Source organism: Polypterus senegalus, chromosome 3 (genome assembly GCF_016835505.1).
Source record: "Polypterus senegalus isolate Bchr_013 chromosome 3, ASM1683550v1, whole genome shotgun sequence".
Taxonomy (NCBI): Eukaryota; Metazoa; Chordata; class Cladistia; order Polypteriformes; family Polypteridae; genus Polypterus; species Polypterus senegalus.
In genome coordinates, this window is record NC_053156.1 from 35606994 (window position 1) to 35624915 (window position 17922).

At 42.5% G+C, this 17922-nt stretch overlaps 1 protein-coding gene across 1 annotated transcript; it reads right to left on the bottom strand.

Moving 5' to 3' along the window:
• Window positions 1-4497: 4497 nt before the first annotated feature.
• Window positions 4498-5520, bottom strand: LOC120526453 (olfactory receptor 4K13-like). Its single transcript, XM_039749620.1, has one exon. It carries the CDS (start codon window positions 5518-5520, stop codon window positions 4498-4500), a length of 1023 nt encoding a protein of 340 aa, XP_039605554.1.
• Window positions 5521-17922: the final 12402 nt, after the last annotated feature.

Sequence of the window (17922 nt, forward strand, 5' to 3'; positions counted from 1 at the left end):
ATTAAACTGCATATGCACATTGTTTGTAGTATTTCCAGTGATATATTTCCTTTTATTATTTTTTTCTTAGAAAGTGTTATATATAGTAATGTGAAAAAGAAACAATGCCCCATGGAAATGGTTGACATTTTTAGATCTCCATGGAATCAATGCCATAGATAAAGGTGATATACTTCAATAAAAATATGAGAAAATTGTGCCTTTTCAATCATTCATTCAAAACATTCAAGAGATATAGTGGTCTACTGGGAAAGAACTAAGTCCACCCTTGACATTGGCTCTGTGCCACTCACTTTTAAAATCGCTTCTGTAACCCCAATGTTAAAAAAGTCTGGTCTTGATGCTGACAATCTTAACAATTTCCGGCCTATTTCCCACTTACCTTTCCTCTCAAAAGCTCTTGAGCGTGTTGTAGCTTCCCAGCTCACCAATTACTTAACGTCTAATAATTTGATGGAAACCTTTCAGTCTGGTTTCAGGGTGCAGCACAGTTGTGAAACTGCTCTGCTACGGGTAACCAATGATTTGCTTATGGCAGCAGACTCTGGACAAACCAGCATATTAATTCTGTTAGACCTCAGTGCAGCATTTGACACTCAGCTCAGACATGACATTCTACTGTCCAGAATGGAGAACATGATGGGTATCTCTGGCACTGCCCTCCAGTGGTTCAAGTCCTATCTGACTGATAGGCAAGAGTTTGTTAGTCTTGGCAACAGCAGATCCAGCTCAGCGCCAGTCACACAAGGACTCAAGAACTCTTTAAAATTAAATTGCAACAAAACTGAACTCCTGCAAATTGGGACTAAAATGCAACTTAATAAAATGAGCTCCTTCCCAGTCCATCTTGACGGTGATCTCATCAGACCTGCCTCTACTGCAAAGAATCTTGGTGTCATTTTTGATTCCTCCCTTTCTTATTCCGCCCACATAAATCACATTAAGAAACTTTCTTACTTTCACCTCCATAACATATCCCGTGTTCGCTCCTTCCTCTCCGTTTCTAATGCTGAGAAACTTGTCCATGCTTTAATCACATCCCGCATAGATTATTGTAACTCGCTGTTGGCAGGTGCCCCCTCTAATCTTATATCACAGCTCCAGCTTATTCAAAACTCGGCTGCAAGAGTCCTTACTCGAACCAGCAGCAGCAGCAGCGAGCACATCACACCCATCCTGCTCCGTCTTCACTGGCTCCCTGTGTCTTACAGAATCAAATATAAAATCCTACTAATAACCTACAAAGCCTTAAATAACCTCGTGCCACACTACATCAGTGAACTTCTCCATCACTATGTGCCTGCTCGCTCACTAAGGTCCTCTGATTCTGGCAATCTTGTTATACCCCACACTAATCTACACTCCATGGGTGACAGCAGGGCCTTCAGCTGTATAGCGCCCAGACTCTGGAATGACCTACCGAAATGAATCAGGTCAGCTGACTCCATGAATTATTTAAAAAAACAACTCAAAACTCATCTGTTCAGGAAGGCTTTTAGCTCTACTTGACTTCATTCCCCTTCTCTCCGTTTACCTCTCTGTCAAGATGCTCATGTAACCTGTGTGTGTGTGTGCTAGACCATCAATTCTGTTGTCTGTTAGGCTTTCTCTGAATTCACTGTCTTAATCTTCTTTATTTATTTATTTGGTTTGTACAATGCTATATACTGTATACCCTGCTGTTCTTTCTTATATTCTGTATGTGGCTTGAGCATGGGAAAGGTGCTATATAAATAAAATGTATTATTATTATTACTGTTAAGGTGGTATTGCCCCATTTAGCAGAAATGACTTGTTGTAGGCATTGTGCATAACTGCCCATCAGTGTCTGGCATTGACCACCCCTCCATGCAAAAGTCCTTCAGCCGCAAGATGTTTGTGGGTTTTCTGTCATGTATTGCCCATTGCAAATCCCCCCACAACATTTCCAGGGGATTCAATTTAGGGCTCTGACTAGGCCAGTCCATACAGTAACTCTCCGTTTTGTCATTTTGAGCCCTTCCCTGTAGGGCAGGCTAGTGTGCTTCGGATCATTATCATACTGAAAGGTCTATTTCCGGTTCAACTTCTTGGACAGATGACTTCTCATCCTTCTCAATCACACACAATTCATAGTTGAGTTGATGACGGTAAACTGTTCAGGCACTATGGCAGCAAAGCAACACCAAACCACAACATTTCCACCAACACGCCTCACAGTTGGTATGAGGTTCTTCTCCTGAAATGCTGTCTTTGGTTTGCACCAAACAGGTCTACTGTTACTGTGGCCAAACAACTCTATCTTTGATTCATCTGGCCAGAGCACATTGCTCCACCAGGCCTGGTCTTTACCTGTATGTTGAATAGCAAACTGTAGTCTTGCTCTAATGTTCTTTTTTGGTTTTTTTTTCTGGTACACATCACGTGCAGGTCACATTTTTGCAGTCTCTTTCTGATTGTAGATGAGTGCACTTTGACATTAACTGTTGCAAGAGTTGTTGTTCTTGGAGACTTCTTTTAGTATCAAATGATCAGCTCTGAAACAGAATTTGCTGGGCCCTGGACAGATTAGCAGTCATTGGAAATCTACACCACTTGAAATTGATTTTCCTTACAGTGGATTGATTGATTTTAAGTAATTTGCCAATCGTCAGACTCCTAGGCATCCACAACTTTCTTTTTGAGAGCCTTATAGAGCTCTTTCAATCTGGGCATAACAACACCGCACACATCGGTAGCAAAGAGGACACAAGGCCTTCAATATCTGTGGTTTAAATAAGATGGGCTCCATCTGCATACACCTTAAGGAAGTTCTAATCATTGACACCTAACTGGAAAACCGGATTCTAATTTGATGGATATGAAGTTGCGATCAATGTAGGCCTGGACTTACTTTTTCCACAAAACAAATCTGTATTTTGTTCATTTACATAATAACAATGAATACACCATGTTAATTTTATGTGTCATTTGTTCAAGTATTTCACCAATTCAACCATTTCCATGGGGTGTACTTACTTTTTCACATTGACTGATTCATTGGTTGGTTCACTAATTTGTTGGTTTGTTGCTTGATTAATTGATTTGGTTGATTAAGAGTTTAATTGACCTATTGGTTTGTTGGTTGATCAATTTAAGTTTGATTTAGTTCACAGGTGTCCAACTCCAGTCCTGAAGGGCCGCATTGACTGCAGGTTTTCATTCTAACCATCTTCTTCATCAGTGACTTGTTTTTGCTGCTAATTAACTTGTTTTGCCTTAGTTTTAATAAACTTGACTCAGACCCGTTAGTTGTTTCTTTTTCCTTATTTAGCAACCAAACAATAATGAGACAAAAAACAAGCCGCTGAATGACCAGCTCATCTGTGCCCATCACACAATATCTGAAAGTAAAGAAAGGTGATAGTCTCAGTAAGGTTGATCTCTCAACTCACCAAAACACGTTGACTATGTTCTTAGAAAAAACATGGAAATGTTTTGGAAATGTCTGCTGTGGGAACAAGCCATGAAATTAAATAACGGCTTTAATTAACACCACTAATTGGCTTCTCATTAAGAAAACTGGTTGGAGTGAAATTAGTTGGAGTTTGACATCCCAGTTTAGCTGGTCATGTGTTGGCTCGTTTCATATCTCATTTCTGGTTGGCTGTCATTTAATGAAGAAAGGAATAAATTCAAGGACTGAATCCTTGAAAACAGGGTTATTAGAATGAAGGGAAAAGGAGTTAATTAGGAGTGAAAACTGGTCACTGATTAGGAAAAGGGTTAGAAATGAAAACCTGCAGTCACTGCGGCCCTCCAGGCCTGGAGTTCGACACCCCTGATTTACTTGATTACTTGGATTGCTTGGGTGCTTCATTGATTGATTGGGTGGCTGATTAGCTTGTTGAGTGGTCGTTTGTTTGGTTGATTGTCCACTTGACTGATTTTCAGTTGGTTGGTTGATTGATTGGCTTGGTGTTTGGGTTGTTGGTTGATTCATTAAATGACTGATTGATTGATTTGTTGGTGGATTGATTGGCTGGTTGATTGATTGTCAGTTGGTTAGTGGATTCATTGATTGATTGGGTGTTTGGGTTGTTAGTGTATTAATTAAATGACTTACTAACTTGTTTAGTAACTGTTTTATTAGTTTATTGAATGATTGGTTGTTTGATTGATTAATTGGCTGATTGGTGATGTTGTTGGTTGGTGGGTTGACTGGTTTGCTGATTGATTTGATCTCTACAAGTAATAATTTTGCCTAAATTGCTCAAATGTTCTAAATTAATACGTTCTAGAATTTTTTAGAGTCCATGAATTGATTCAAATTTCCCTTCATGGCTAATTGATAGTGCCCTTGTAAAGCAAGTGACCCATCAAGCTTGATTTTTGTGTTTATATTTGAAGTTGTTGCTTCACGTTTGCTCTCCATTTTTTGCCCTTAACGCCTTGATGACCTTCTCTTCTTCTGGACAGATAGATAGAATGAATTTAAACAAACTCAGAACAAAGAAAGTGGACGTGTCACAGAACTGCTCAGCCCTGGCTATTGACTCGATGACTCCTCTGTAAAAAGGAAGGTAAAAAGACTTTGAGCTCGCTGGAGCGCAGACCATATACAAGAGGGTTGATAATCTGAGCGAACGTAAAGATGCATATGTTAGATGTGTGAATGATGGGCTGCAGTGCAGGGCTAATTTGCACAGACATGAAAAGAACATAGAGAATTACTGGGAAGAGGTAGAGCATTAGCTGGACCATGTGGAAGGTCATGGTTCTCCTGGCGCGCAAGTTCAGTTGGCTGACCATTCTCGAGTGGATGGCTTCCTTTACTACCAGGTAATAGGAAGTGGAGATGATGAAGAATGCAGCAAAAAACTGAAAGCCAAAAAGAGCCAAGCGCCAAGAAGTTACAGAGGGTCTCAACTCCAGGGCTTCCAGATAGCACTGGTCAAGGAGCTGAAGGGTTACCACTGCGCCCGCCAGGCCAATCTGAATAAAAAATGAAACCAATGGGAGAAAGACAGGAGCCAGAAAAATAAAGAGCACCACCTGCACAAGGTTCCGCTCAGAGCAAATCCCATCATAAAACAGCGGCTGGCAGACAGCAAAGTAGCGATCTATGGACATGGCAGCCAAGCTAAAGAGTTCGGCCCCACCAGCAGAGTTGGACAGCAGCCAGAGGACGGCACAACCCAAAAAGCTAACCTGATGTTGAGATAGTTGGAGAGAAAAAATGATGCACTGAAACAAGAAATAGCCCGTTTGACTGATGGGGACACAGGCGAGTAGGGTGAAACGTGCTCGCTCTCGGATCTGGGGACTGCGCAAGTAGACGGGGAGGAAAAAGACACTGGTGGTCAAGGAAAAAATCGTTCCTAGTGCCATGACTGGAACTAGAATGACTTTTGAGGTGCCTTGAAGGAGGGAATCATTTCTTGCACTGGTGATATTTGGAAACCAGCTGGTTGGATCAGGAGTGCCATCATTGAGCAGGTTCACCCAGGTGGTGGGAATATTCCTATCGTCATTGTTAAAAAGGGAGATGGGAACACCCATGGACAAAGGAGATGAGTCCTTTGTCAGAGCCATACACAAGAACAAGAAAGTGGCAAGTTTACAAGAAGAAACTCTTCACTGGGGTAACAGGTTCCAGTGCCTCGGGGGCTACAAAGAGTGTAGTGGTGGAGTGGTCAAGTTGCTAGATCCACCTGGTGAAGGAGATGGAAGAAAGGTAATAGGCCTCAAACCACTAGACACATCTGGAGGTCATGAGATAGTAGGCCTATATCTACAAGGCACATCGGGTGGGAAAGACAGTAGTGCCTAAGACCACTAGGCACATTTGTAGGTGGAGTGACTTTAGGCTTTTAACCACTGTAGACCTTGAGGTGGTGAAGTATTGGGCTTCAAACCACTAAACGCTTGCATAGATGGAGAAATGGTAGACATCAAACTGTAGACACATTTAGAGGTAGCGATACAGTAGGCTTCAAACCACTAGATATATTTTTAGGTGTAGGAGTGGTAAGCTTCAAAAGTTAGACACATTTGCAGGTGCAGAGTTGGTAGGGTGGTAACCACTAGACACATCTGGAGCTGGTGAAACAATAGGACTGAAACTACTAGACATTACTGTATATGTTGAGATGGTGGTCTTCAAAACTCAAAACAAACCTCAAGATGAAATGATAGGTCTTGCACTGTAGATACCTCTGGAAGTAGTGGGGCCATAGGCCTCAAACCACTTGACACATCCAGTAGTGAAGAGGTCTGTAACATCCAAACAAATGCGAAGCAGTAGGTGACAGGCCTCAAGCCACTAAATACAGATTGTAGGATTCAATCTGCTAATCACATCTGCAGGTGGAGAGACAGCAATTCTCAAACATTTAGATACATCTGTAGGTATTGGGTTAGTAGGCCTCAAATTGCTGGAAACAACTGATAGTTGAATGATGGTCGACCTCAAACCACTACACACTTCCGAGGCAGAGATCCTGTGAAGATAACAAATCAAGAAATGAACTGGCAATTGACAAACAGCTCTCTTGAAGGCATGTGTCACCAACTGAGTACAAATTCTGCCTCATGAATAACACCTGACACAGGTCTTTGGGTGATCAGCATTGAGATCAATTAGTAACAGAAAGGCCCTAAGGATCAGCCAGAAGGTATTTTCAAGGGCCCAGGCCAGGTTAACATTTACATTTATTTGCTTACCAGACGCTTTTATCCAACTTAAAACAAGCTTAATGTAATTGAGTTAACATCAGTATGAGGGACAGTTTGAGAACAAGTGTTACAGGAGAAGGACCACCAAAATTGAAGAGCTCAGAACAAAAATACAAGCAAGTTACAGTTCCCAGGTTACAAAATCTAATCGCTAATATCAGGATCAAAAATTCACTGAACAAGAGAGACTCTAAAACATTGAGGAAGTCAGGAGTTTGAATAGAGTTGGGCAGCTTGTTCCACCAGGCAGGAGTTACACATAAAAAGAGTGTGGACCGAGATTTGATACCATGAAGAGGTGGCATCACCAGACACCATTCATTGGCAGATTCGAGTGGTTGAGAAGAAGCATAAGACTTCACGAGTGTCTCCATATATATATAGGTGCTGACCAATTGACCCATCTGTAGGCATCAAGGATTTGTGCTTAATATGTGCCACTATAGGAAGCCAATGTAGAGATCTGAAAAGAGTAGTGACATGTGTCTGCCTCAGCTGGTTGAACTCCTGATGTGTTGCTGTATTTTGAATCATCTGCAGGGTCTTGGTGACACATACTGGTACACCTGCCAATAGAAAGTTGCAGTACTGCAGATATGACAAGAGCAAAGCCTGGACCAGGAGACCATACGCTATATCAGATATGATCTGATTCTCTGGATATTGTGTAGAATGAATCTGCAAGACTGAGAGACCATAACAATATGGTCCTGCAGAGGTCTGCGGCTTGTAAGTACATAAATAACACTGGGGACTGGAGCAGGTGCAGGCGATCTGCATAAAAGACGTCTCGTCTCCAGGTTGATGTGAGGCAGTCAGCCAACCGTGCGTTGCCTTGTTGGCGCATAGCCGGTCTTAATGTCTCTTTGCCTTCCTGGGGCGGCAAGCAGGCAGTCACACCTGCAACCCTCCCCAGTGTATAAATGGGGAGCGCAAGACAGAAACAGATCAGAAATAAGAATGAGAAAGAAAAAAGCCATGAGACCAGCATCGGGTAGAGTGGTAGGATGTGCCAGACAGCGCGTTATCAATGTTCCCAAACAGAAGTAAAGGAATGATGTTTTAGGGGCAGTTCGCCCCACTGAATATCTGTAGAGGAGTGGGTGTAAGCATGGTGCAGTCCTCTTCAGGGACCCTAGGCATGTCAGGGGAGCGAGAAGGAAGACTGCAGGACAGCTGACCCTGAGTCATATGGCCGACACCACTCAAGGCAACCACGCCTGCTGGTGTCTCCACCAACGATCAATGGGTGAGCTGGGGATACAAAATGGGAGTTGCGCTGGGCTCTTCAGATGGAACAAGGACCCGATGACTGTGATGGCTTTATTCTTGTTTTAGGTTGTGGATTTTATTTGCATGTATGTTCTCCATTTTAATGGATTATTTATATATTGGAGATTCGGCACTTTACTTCTCCACACTTTGTTTTTGACTGTTTTTAATAAAAGCACTTTTGCACTTTTATGCACTTGTTCTGTGTGAGTGTCCTCATTTGTTGTGCTTGTCCCTCAGGTACATTATCAGCAGTAGCCGTTTCAAGAGGCTCCCCAGAAGGACCCTGTAGCATGGGGTCTACCCGTACCATGACAGGTCATTGATCACCACCACAAGGTTGCACACAGACTTATGCTGAGCTGAACAGAGATGGGGTGCTGAATAGATAGACGAGCTGGGAACACAAGGTGGTTTTCTCTTTACCAGGTTAAGCTGGAGATGCTGTTCCTCATTCCAGTTTACAATATGCAGAGATTCTAATTGACACCATGTGTTCCTCTGAAGAGAAATTGTGTATCATAGACACAACAGTGATAAGAAAAACCATGGGACTGGATTATAGGACCTATTGAGGAGGCTTATAGAGAGAACAGGGGAAACACAACACCAGTCCTTCAGACACCACCCTCGTGCTTACTTGGGGTACCTTTGACACCTCTAAACACCAGAACATGTGACAGGATCTTTCCAAGAAGCAGGATTCCAATCACCTGGAAGTAGTCCCAGAGATGTCAAATTCAGACAGAGTGGCAAGAAGGATGTGGTGGTTGACCGTGTCAAAGGCATAGGAGACATCTAGTAGAAGAATTACCTCTCTTTAGATTCCCATTAGAATAATAAGTGTAAATTTAGTGCCCAAGCTACCCAGTCTAGCAGAGGGCAATGTTAAACATAAACGTTGCTTTAGTCAGGGGTGTCAAACTCAGATCCTGGGGGGTTCATTCCAGCCATTTTTTTATCTATTAACTAGTTACTGCTATTAATTTAACAGTCTTCTTTTTATCTTAGTTCTAACTGACCTGCTTAAACTCATTCGTCATTGTGTTCCAGCAGCCAAGTTGTAGCAAGTGCCACATGTACTACTGGCCTTTCATTAATTTGTCATCTCCTTAAATGCTAACATAAGTTGACAGCAGGCAGTGTGGTGCAGTAGTTAAGACTTTGTAACTCATACTCCGAGGATGTGGATTCAACCTCTGCTCCTGACACTGTGTGACCATGAGCAAGTCACTTCACCTGCATGTGCTCCAAATGGAAAGCCAAAAAGAAATGGAGCCAATTGTATCATAAATGTTGTTAAGTCACCTTGGATAAGGGTGTCAGCCAAATAAGTAAATGTGGGTTTCCCTCTTATTGGGTATCTGCATCTTTAAGAAGGAGACGCCGCCTGGACAGGAAATTTGAGCTCCACGATTCAGTTGCTCAGCTGGACATCCAATTGGATTGCAGGTTTTTGTCACATGGTTTACATGATTTGAGTCAGATAAACTTCCCCCAACCCTAATCCTAACCATAGTGTAAGCAGGTGTTATCATTTACGTATAACATAAAGCAGCAACCTACTCAATGGAGTGGAGCTCTGAAAGTCCACAGCTAGTCTATTGGATATTTTTCCTAAAAGGGATTTAATCCAGAAAGACATGAGAAGCGAGAGAGATATCTGGAGGTGAAGAATGGATGAATGGCACACAAGCACAGGAAATTCAAAAGTAAATCCACCTACTGGAAGTTGAATTTTGTTCAGATTTACAAGTGAGATGCGTCTCAGATGATGAACCCTTTGTTTGTGTTTTCTCTGGAGCGCTCAACCACTTTTTCTTGGGAGGACAGAACGTTTATGCCATTTGAGATGGCTTGCTGGGAATTTCTTCCAACTTTCATCTTCCCACTTCTTGTGGGTTACAAATCTCATAACAGCCATGAACTTGATACAGACCAAATACTCCTTGTTCTCATTGATCATATTGGGCACTAAAACACTAAAATCCCAAGAACACCCTGTGTTTATTTTCATCTTATGATAAACTAGGGAGCTTTGGCCCCTGCTCGCTTTGCTCGCCAACCCCCTGGCCTTCACTACGTGCCAGCCACTTCCCGTCTCTGCCCCTCGTGTATGTGGATTTCACTTTCACCAAACAACAAATCTTTTAATTCTCATGGACAGGCCTCTTCATTGGGAAGAAACACTACTTTTCTCTGATGGCAACACGAATTAGACGATCTATAAGTCTCCTACTTAAAGTTTAAATCCACACAATATATTCAATCTCTTTTCTCCGTTCTGTTATTTCACCGAGTAATACTTTCTGGTTGTTAGCGCTAATGCCATCTTTACTATCATTTTTTTGAGACTTTCAAATTTTAGTACTTTCATCATCTCATACCTGCTCTGCATGTATATCATGCCAGCGTTTTTGAACCTCTTTATGATGTTCTACTTTGTCATCTACTCTTTGTCTTTTATTTCCGGGCGTGGTTAAATCTCTTGGCATAAAGTCTTGTCTCGCAGGACTTGAAAGTATCTCTCTGAAAAAGTCTTGTCTCGTCCCAGGCTAAAAAGTCTTGTCTCGTCCCGGGATTTATCTATATAATAGAGAGATTATGTTTTCATTACTCCTAAAGCTGTAAATTGCTGCCATTATGGATACTTTACTTGTAGCACCGCACTAAATGCCAATGGCTTCTTCCTATTCTCATGGCTCTTTTAGGTAGCCTGCTATCCTTAGAAGGACCACTTACTCCTGTTGCATGAGTTGGGACTATTTTGAGATGTTGGCAAGTTTGTTGATTGTATCGGCTCCCCTGCAGCTGGCACTAAACTGCTCATTTCAACAACAACAACAACAACATTTATTTATATAGCACATTTTCATACAAACAGTAGCTCAAAGTGCTTTACATAATAAAGAATAGAAACATAAAAGACACAATAAGAAAATAAAATAAGTCAACATTAATTAACATAGAATAAGAGTAAGGTCCAATGGCCAGGGGGGACAGAAAAAACAAAAAAAAATTCCAGACGGCTGGAGAAAAAAATAAAATCTGTAGGGATTCTAGACCATTAGACTGCCCAGTCCCCTCTTTGTATGATGGAATGCCAACTAATACTGCTGGCAACTCATGCCCAACTTCCTGTAGTTAAGGTTTTTTTCTTTGTTTTTGTTGTTGCTGTGAGGCAATGTGAAAAATTAATATTTTTCAGTTAGTACTTGGGGAATTAGTGCCATAAGGGGCAAAGAGAATCATTACAGGGTTTAAGGAAGGTGTTTTGTAGAAGTTTAAAGAGTGTGCCTGCACTAGGCCGGAGTATTTATGACACATTATAAGTTTCTAGTGTAGACGAATAGTATAGCTCGGTATTTACCTAATTGATGGGTAAGAGGGGGCGGCACGGTGGTGCAGTGGGTAGCGCTTCTGCCTCGCAGTTAGGAGACCCGGGTTTGCTTCCTGGGTCCTCCCTGCATGGAGTCTGCATGTTCTCCCCGTGTCTATGTGGGTTTCCTCTGGTTTCCTCCCACAGTCCAAAGACATGCAGGTTAGGTGCATTGGTGATCCTAAATTGTCCTTGGTGTGTGTGTGCGTGTGTGTGTGGGTGTGTGTGTGTGCCCTGTGGTGGGCTGGCACCCTGCCCTGGGTTTGTTTCCTGCCTTGCGCTCTGTGTTGGCTGGGATTGGCTCCAGCAGACCCCCGTGACTCTGTAGTTAGGATATAGCAGGTTGGATGATGGATGGATGGATGGATGGATGGCACGGTGGCGCAGTGGGTAGCGCTGCTGCCTCGCAGTTAGGAGACCCAGGTTCGCTTCCCGGGTCTTCCCTGCGTGGAGTTTGCATGTTCTCCCCGTGTCTGCGTGGGTTTCCTCCGGGCACTCCGGTTTCCTCCCACAGTCCAAAGACATACAGGTTAGGTGCATTGGCGATTCTAAATTGTACCTTGTGGGTGTGACAATGTGGGTTCTGGCTCCACACTCCCATCTGATTTTGGGAACCCTTGAACCCAACACCGTCGATAATGTTACCGAGTGAGCTAGTCAATGGAGGCAAATAATTCCAGCAAGGGGAAGGTAAAAAGTGCAACAGTGCTTTTATTAAAAACAGTCAAAAACAGTGTTCCATAAATAGTGCAGTTCTTCACAGTTCATTAAATAAATAACCCATAAAAAGAACACGTGGAGGTTAAAAATCAATAAGATAAAACAATCCTTTAAAATCGGAGGTTAAAATCTTCTTTAGGAAGCAGTCTTAAAAACCAACAACAAATCCGGTGCATCGTCTATTAGCGTCTCACCTGCTGATCCCGTTTGGGCTTAGCAGCAGGCAAGACGCTCTCTGCAGCTGCCCTCCTGAAACACACGCATGAGACTGGAGACCTCCCGATCCCTGGCTTCGGTCTGGCACTCATCCCAGTCCCCGAGACTTAGTTTCCACCAATGGCCAGGACGCACACATTGGGGACTCCACCACCAAGCCTCTCGACTTCCGCTGCCTTTCCATGGCCTCTATGCGGCCAGTCGCTTTCCTCTAGGCACTCCCGCTACCTGCTCACTCAGCGGGAGCAACATCAACTCAAACGTCTGGGTGTTGGCCTAACACCCAGCTTCCTTACAGCTGCCCTCGATCGTGCGCTCACCACACGCACGCACCGCCTGCTTCCTCGCTCCCTGTAACCTCCGTCCTCTTTTCTTTTCCTTTTTTTCCTTTTTCTTTTCATCCCCAATCGTTTCTTTTTCCTTCCTCTCTCCGATCGTTTCTTTTCCTCCACACCGACTCGCGCTTCTTTTTAAAACGTGAGGGGCCATCACAGCTGTAGCATTAGCCACGGGACAATCACAAATGTGGGCAGTTCCTCACCTGTGCACACGGTGAGAAACGCCCACATCGACGACCGCCCCGCGGCTCGCTACAACAACGCCCCCCTCACGAAGCCGCCTCAGGTGCGGTGATTATTTATTAAAATGAATGGCCTTTGCTCAACGAGCTGTGGACCCATAACACCACAGTGGGGCCTGGGGATTGTTTCCTGCCTTGCGCCCTGTGTTGGCTGGGATTGGCTCCAGCAGACCCCTGTGACTCCATAGTTAGGATATAGCGGGTTGGATAATGGATGGATGGATGGGTAAAAGGTTTCTGCACACTTCTGGACTCCTGATTTAGTTCAATATCATCTGTGTATAAGACATGAGCGTCAGTTTCACATCCCCTTTCATAGCGTGGGACAGCGGAAAGCTTCGAAGACGTGTAGCCGGTGCTTCAGTGACGTTTGAAGCTTCAGATGTCATCACTCACGTGGTTGTAAAGCTTCATTACAAACTTCAAAGCAGTGAGCTTCATTTAACAGATATGAGCATCAAAGTCTCGTGTCAAATGTTCCATCCCTGCTTCTTACAGAACAGCAAGAACTGTAAAAGCAGTTATTTTCATGTGAAACAGACAAGTAATGGGGATTGCCTGACAAACACCCTAATTTATTAATTTCAAGCTTTGTGTTAGGAATGTATCTGTTGTTTATGGGGTATGCATTTGGTTTTGTTTGTAAAGTTGTTAATACATCTTTTTTATACCCGCTTTAAACTGAGGTATGGTCTGGGATTTATGGTGAGTGGGTTGAACAATAATGAGTGTTGATCACTGAACCCTGAGCAGATTTTTTAATAACGATCGGTAACTATTCTCATCGTGAAGGGTGTACTGGTCTTATGCTGCGTTCCATTTCAATGCCCACTTAAGTCGGATTTCCAACTCAGAAACTCAGGCTGGTCTGTCAAGTCCAAGTATGTTCAACTTCATATCGTGATGTCAGTCCAAAATCATGATGTATGCCATGAAGTTTAATGAAAGCTTTAGTGTTACTCTGTTTATTAGCACTTCTGTCTATTTGTGTCTTATTAAATCAGTCATACACTCAGCACTGTCAAACTTCTATATGTAGGCATGTTGTTAGAACATTTGGATACGCAAAATACCGCATAATGCATTGTTAACAACTGCTGTTTATTCCAATGGAGCAAGCACAACTAGGGTTTTCCTGGATACATCCATATTGGTTTTCAGAATATTTTACTGAATCGCGGTTAACTCAGGTGTGATGCCATTCCAAGATCCGACAACCAAGGTAAATGGAACGTGGCACAAGTCAGACACCAGGGGAAGCGGTACCAGGTCGTTACGTGAAAATTGCGGTACTGAATCATGACCACAACTTTACTACAGTCTTCTATATTTACCTTCTTTTATCAGTCATGAATTGGAAAATCTTTATCAACATTTGGTATGTTCTGCTTTATTACCTCTTAAATCTTTGTATATTATTCTGATTGTTTTAAAATGTATGAACATTTGTAAGCTTCTTTTTTTTAGTACTGTACAGTATGCTTATTTTTACAACTGTTTTCATTCCCGCTGATCTTTCCTTTCATTGCCTCTCTGATCCTTTTCTTTGTCCTTTAAAATAGTCAAGCTGGCACAACACACCAGGCCTTTGTCAAGTGCTGTGGCGTTCATGTGTTTCCCAGAATCATACACTTTAATGAACTTCACATTTAAAATAAGACTCACGGCTTGCGTTGGCTTCTCACTACAGGGGGTCCTCGGGTTACAACGTCTCGACATAAAACGTTTCGAGTTTACAACGCTCACTCGCTCATTGAGCTGTGAGAAGGAATAAAGGTAAGGATTTTTTTTACATTCATTTTGTACAGTACGGTATATTTATGTCCTTTTCCTTTTTCTGTAGCTTAGTTGAGTTTTCATGTTCTAGATTATGATTTTGCAAATGTGTTAGGATAGGTAAGTGACTTAGGCTAGGGTGTGTTTCGACTTACTGTACACCAAAATTCGGGTTACATCACTGTTGTAGGAGCAGAACGTGTCATAACCCAAGGACCCCCTGTACTTCTGTCAGCTGAATTGAGGTTCATTATCTTTGAAGTTCTGTTAGAATGGGGCATAAATGAGCATAACTGAGTCAATACTCAAGTGGAAGTATAGTGGGCTGTACGCGGCACTAATGGCACTAGAGAACAACAAACACCAAGTCACCAAGTGAGGGGTGCTGAAGATGCACATTTTGTTACTGCAGACTAACTCAGATCAAGTTCTCATACAGCTAGCCCATCATTTCTTACTTCTAGAGTGTGCATTGTTGGTGTAATAAATGTTACATAAATTTTGGTCCTAAATACACACCGTGGTCTGTAAGTAAAATGTTAAGTACTGTAAAGGTTGTATTTACGAATAGTTGGAAACTGAGGTATTCACTAAACATCTTTATCCTGCCACTTCCAGCTCTGTCTCCGGCTTTTTTGGTCTCTAATTCATATAACATAGCTGGTCTCACTACTGTCCTGTAGACCTTCCCTTTCACTCTTGCTGATACCCATCTGTCACAAATTACTCCTGACACTCTTCTCCATCCATTCACCCTGCCTGCACTCTCTTCTTCACCTCTCTTCCACAATCCCCGTTACTCTGTACTGTTGATCTCAAGTATTTAAACTCATCCACCTTTGCCAACTCTACTCCCTGCATCCTCACCATTCCACTGACCTCCCTCTCATTTACACACATGTATTCTGTCTTGTTCCTACTGACCTTCATTCTTCTGCTCTCTAGAGCATATCTCCACCTCCCCAGGGTCTCCTCAATCTGCTCCCAATGTCATCAGCAAACATCATAGTCCACGGGAACTCCTGTCTAATCTAGTTTGCCAACCTGTCCATCACCATTGCAAATAAGAAAGGGCTCAGAGCCGATCCCTAATGTAATCCCACCTCCACCTTGAAAGCATTTGTCACTCCTACCGCAGACCTCGCCACTGTCACACTTCCCTTGTACATATCCTGTACCACTCTTACGTACTTCTCTGCCACTCCTGACTTGCTCATACAGTACCACAGCTCCTCTCGAGGCACTCTGTCATATACTTTCTCCAAGTCCTCAAAGACACAATGCAGCACCTTCTCTACTTCTCCATCAACACTCTCAGAGCAAACATCACATCTGTGCTGCTCTTTCTTGGCATGAAACCATACTGCTGCTCACTAATCATCACCTCACTTCTTAACCTAGCTTCCACTACTCTTTACCATAACTGCATGCTGTGGTTCATCAGTTTTATCCCCTTGTAGTTACTACAGTTCCACACATCATTCTTATTCTTAAAAATCGGTACCAGTACATTTATTCTCCACTCCTCAGGCATCCTCCCAGTTTCCAAGATTGTATTAAACAATCTGGTTAAAAACTCCACTGCTATCTTTCCTAAACACCTCAATGCTTCCATAGGTATGTCATCTGGACCAACGGCCTTTCCATTTTCCATCCTCTTCATAGCTGTCCTTGCGTCCTCCTTGCTAATCCATTGCACTTCCTGATTCACTATCTCCACATTATCCAACCTCTTCTCTCTCTCGTTCTCTTCATTCATCAGCCTCTCAAAGTACTCTTTCCATCTGCTCAACACACTCTCCTCGATTGTGAGTAAGTTTCCATCTTTATCCTTTATCACCCTAACCTGCTGCACATCTTTCCCAGCTCGGTCCCTCAGTCTAGCCAATCAGTACAGGTCCTTTCCTCCCTCATTAGTGTCCAACCTCTCATACAACTCATCATACGCCTTTTCTTTAGCCTTCACCACCTCTCTCTTCACCGTTCGCCTTTCGCCTTGTACTCCTGAATTCCATTATTTAATTCTGTCATTCTCATGCTCTCATTTTGCCATACCAGACATTTGCAAAACTGATTTTCTTTTTCTGTGCTCACCACCCTAATGTTTTGTGAATCAAAGCAGAACAACATTTCTATGACCTTCCTCTTGGCCTTTTTTGTACTGTATATTTTAATTTTTTTAAACACTTGTTAATTCCTAAGGGAAACTTGACTTTTCACATGATCTTTGGGTATATCTTACTGAGAGACCTATTGTGCAATAAACATGAAATGAGATCTCAGTGAACCCGGTCATTTGTTGGCTTGCTTTACATCTCATTATTGTTTGGCTGCTTGGTAAAGAACAAATGAAACAATCAAAATGCAAGTCATCTAAAATCAAGGCAACATAGTATGCTCCATTAGCAGCATTAACTGGATACTAATGGAGAAAGTGGCAGGAAGGAATATGTGCAGCCTCGTGTGGACCTCCAGGTCTTGAGTTTGACACCCCTGGCCTACCCGCAAACTTTTTAGATTTCCCATTATCTGCCAGGATGGAAAGGCATCCCATCCAGATTTGGGTCTTGCCTGTTTTATTTGGTGTTTCCAGTAAGGACATAAGACACTAGGGGCTTCATGCATAACGCCGTGCATAGAATTAACATAAATGTGCTTATGCGCAAAAAAATCCAGATGCATAAATCTGTGCAAACATAAACTTCTGCGTTCCTCTGCTACCTAAATCCCGGTCAGCGTGAAAAGTAATGCACAGTGGGAAAAAAAGCACGAAATGTCAACTTTAATCTCAAAATTTCCACTTTAATCATGTAGTTTATTTTGTCATTAAAGAAGAACATCATAAACTTCATCTTTAAATCGTTTAATTAACCAGTTTCTCAAATCCCATCGTAACTAAAGTAGTACGTTAAATGCTTTGTTTTGTATTTGATCTTCTATGTGCTCTATGTGTGTGAATCACTATGTGCTTCTTAAACTGGCTTTCTCTTCCTCCGACTGGACACAGAATCCATTACATTTGTTATATTACAGCTCTCTGAATAATTAAAATACTGAGATGTACACTTGATATCATTTTCGTGATGATAGAAGTTAAAGCACGTTATTAAACATGGGAACACAGTGGCGCAGTGATTGTTCATGTCTCATGCAAGATGCTTGCAGCGCTGTGCACGACCTTTTGATGAAATAATTTATTGCAGCAGCACTGTCTCTTTCAAACGTACTAACCTCTAATTCCTGTCCTTCCTTTTCTTTCTCCAAATGCCCAATCACCACACAA

What these genes read in the sequence shown, in the direction of transcription:
- LOC120526453 (XM_039749620.1), bottom strand. Translation starts at nt 5,520, where the DNA reads ATGGGTGTTCCCATCTCCCTTTTTAACAATGACGATAGGAATATTCCC.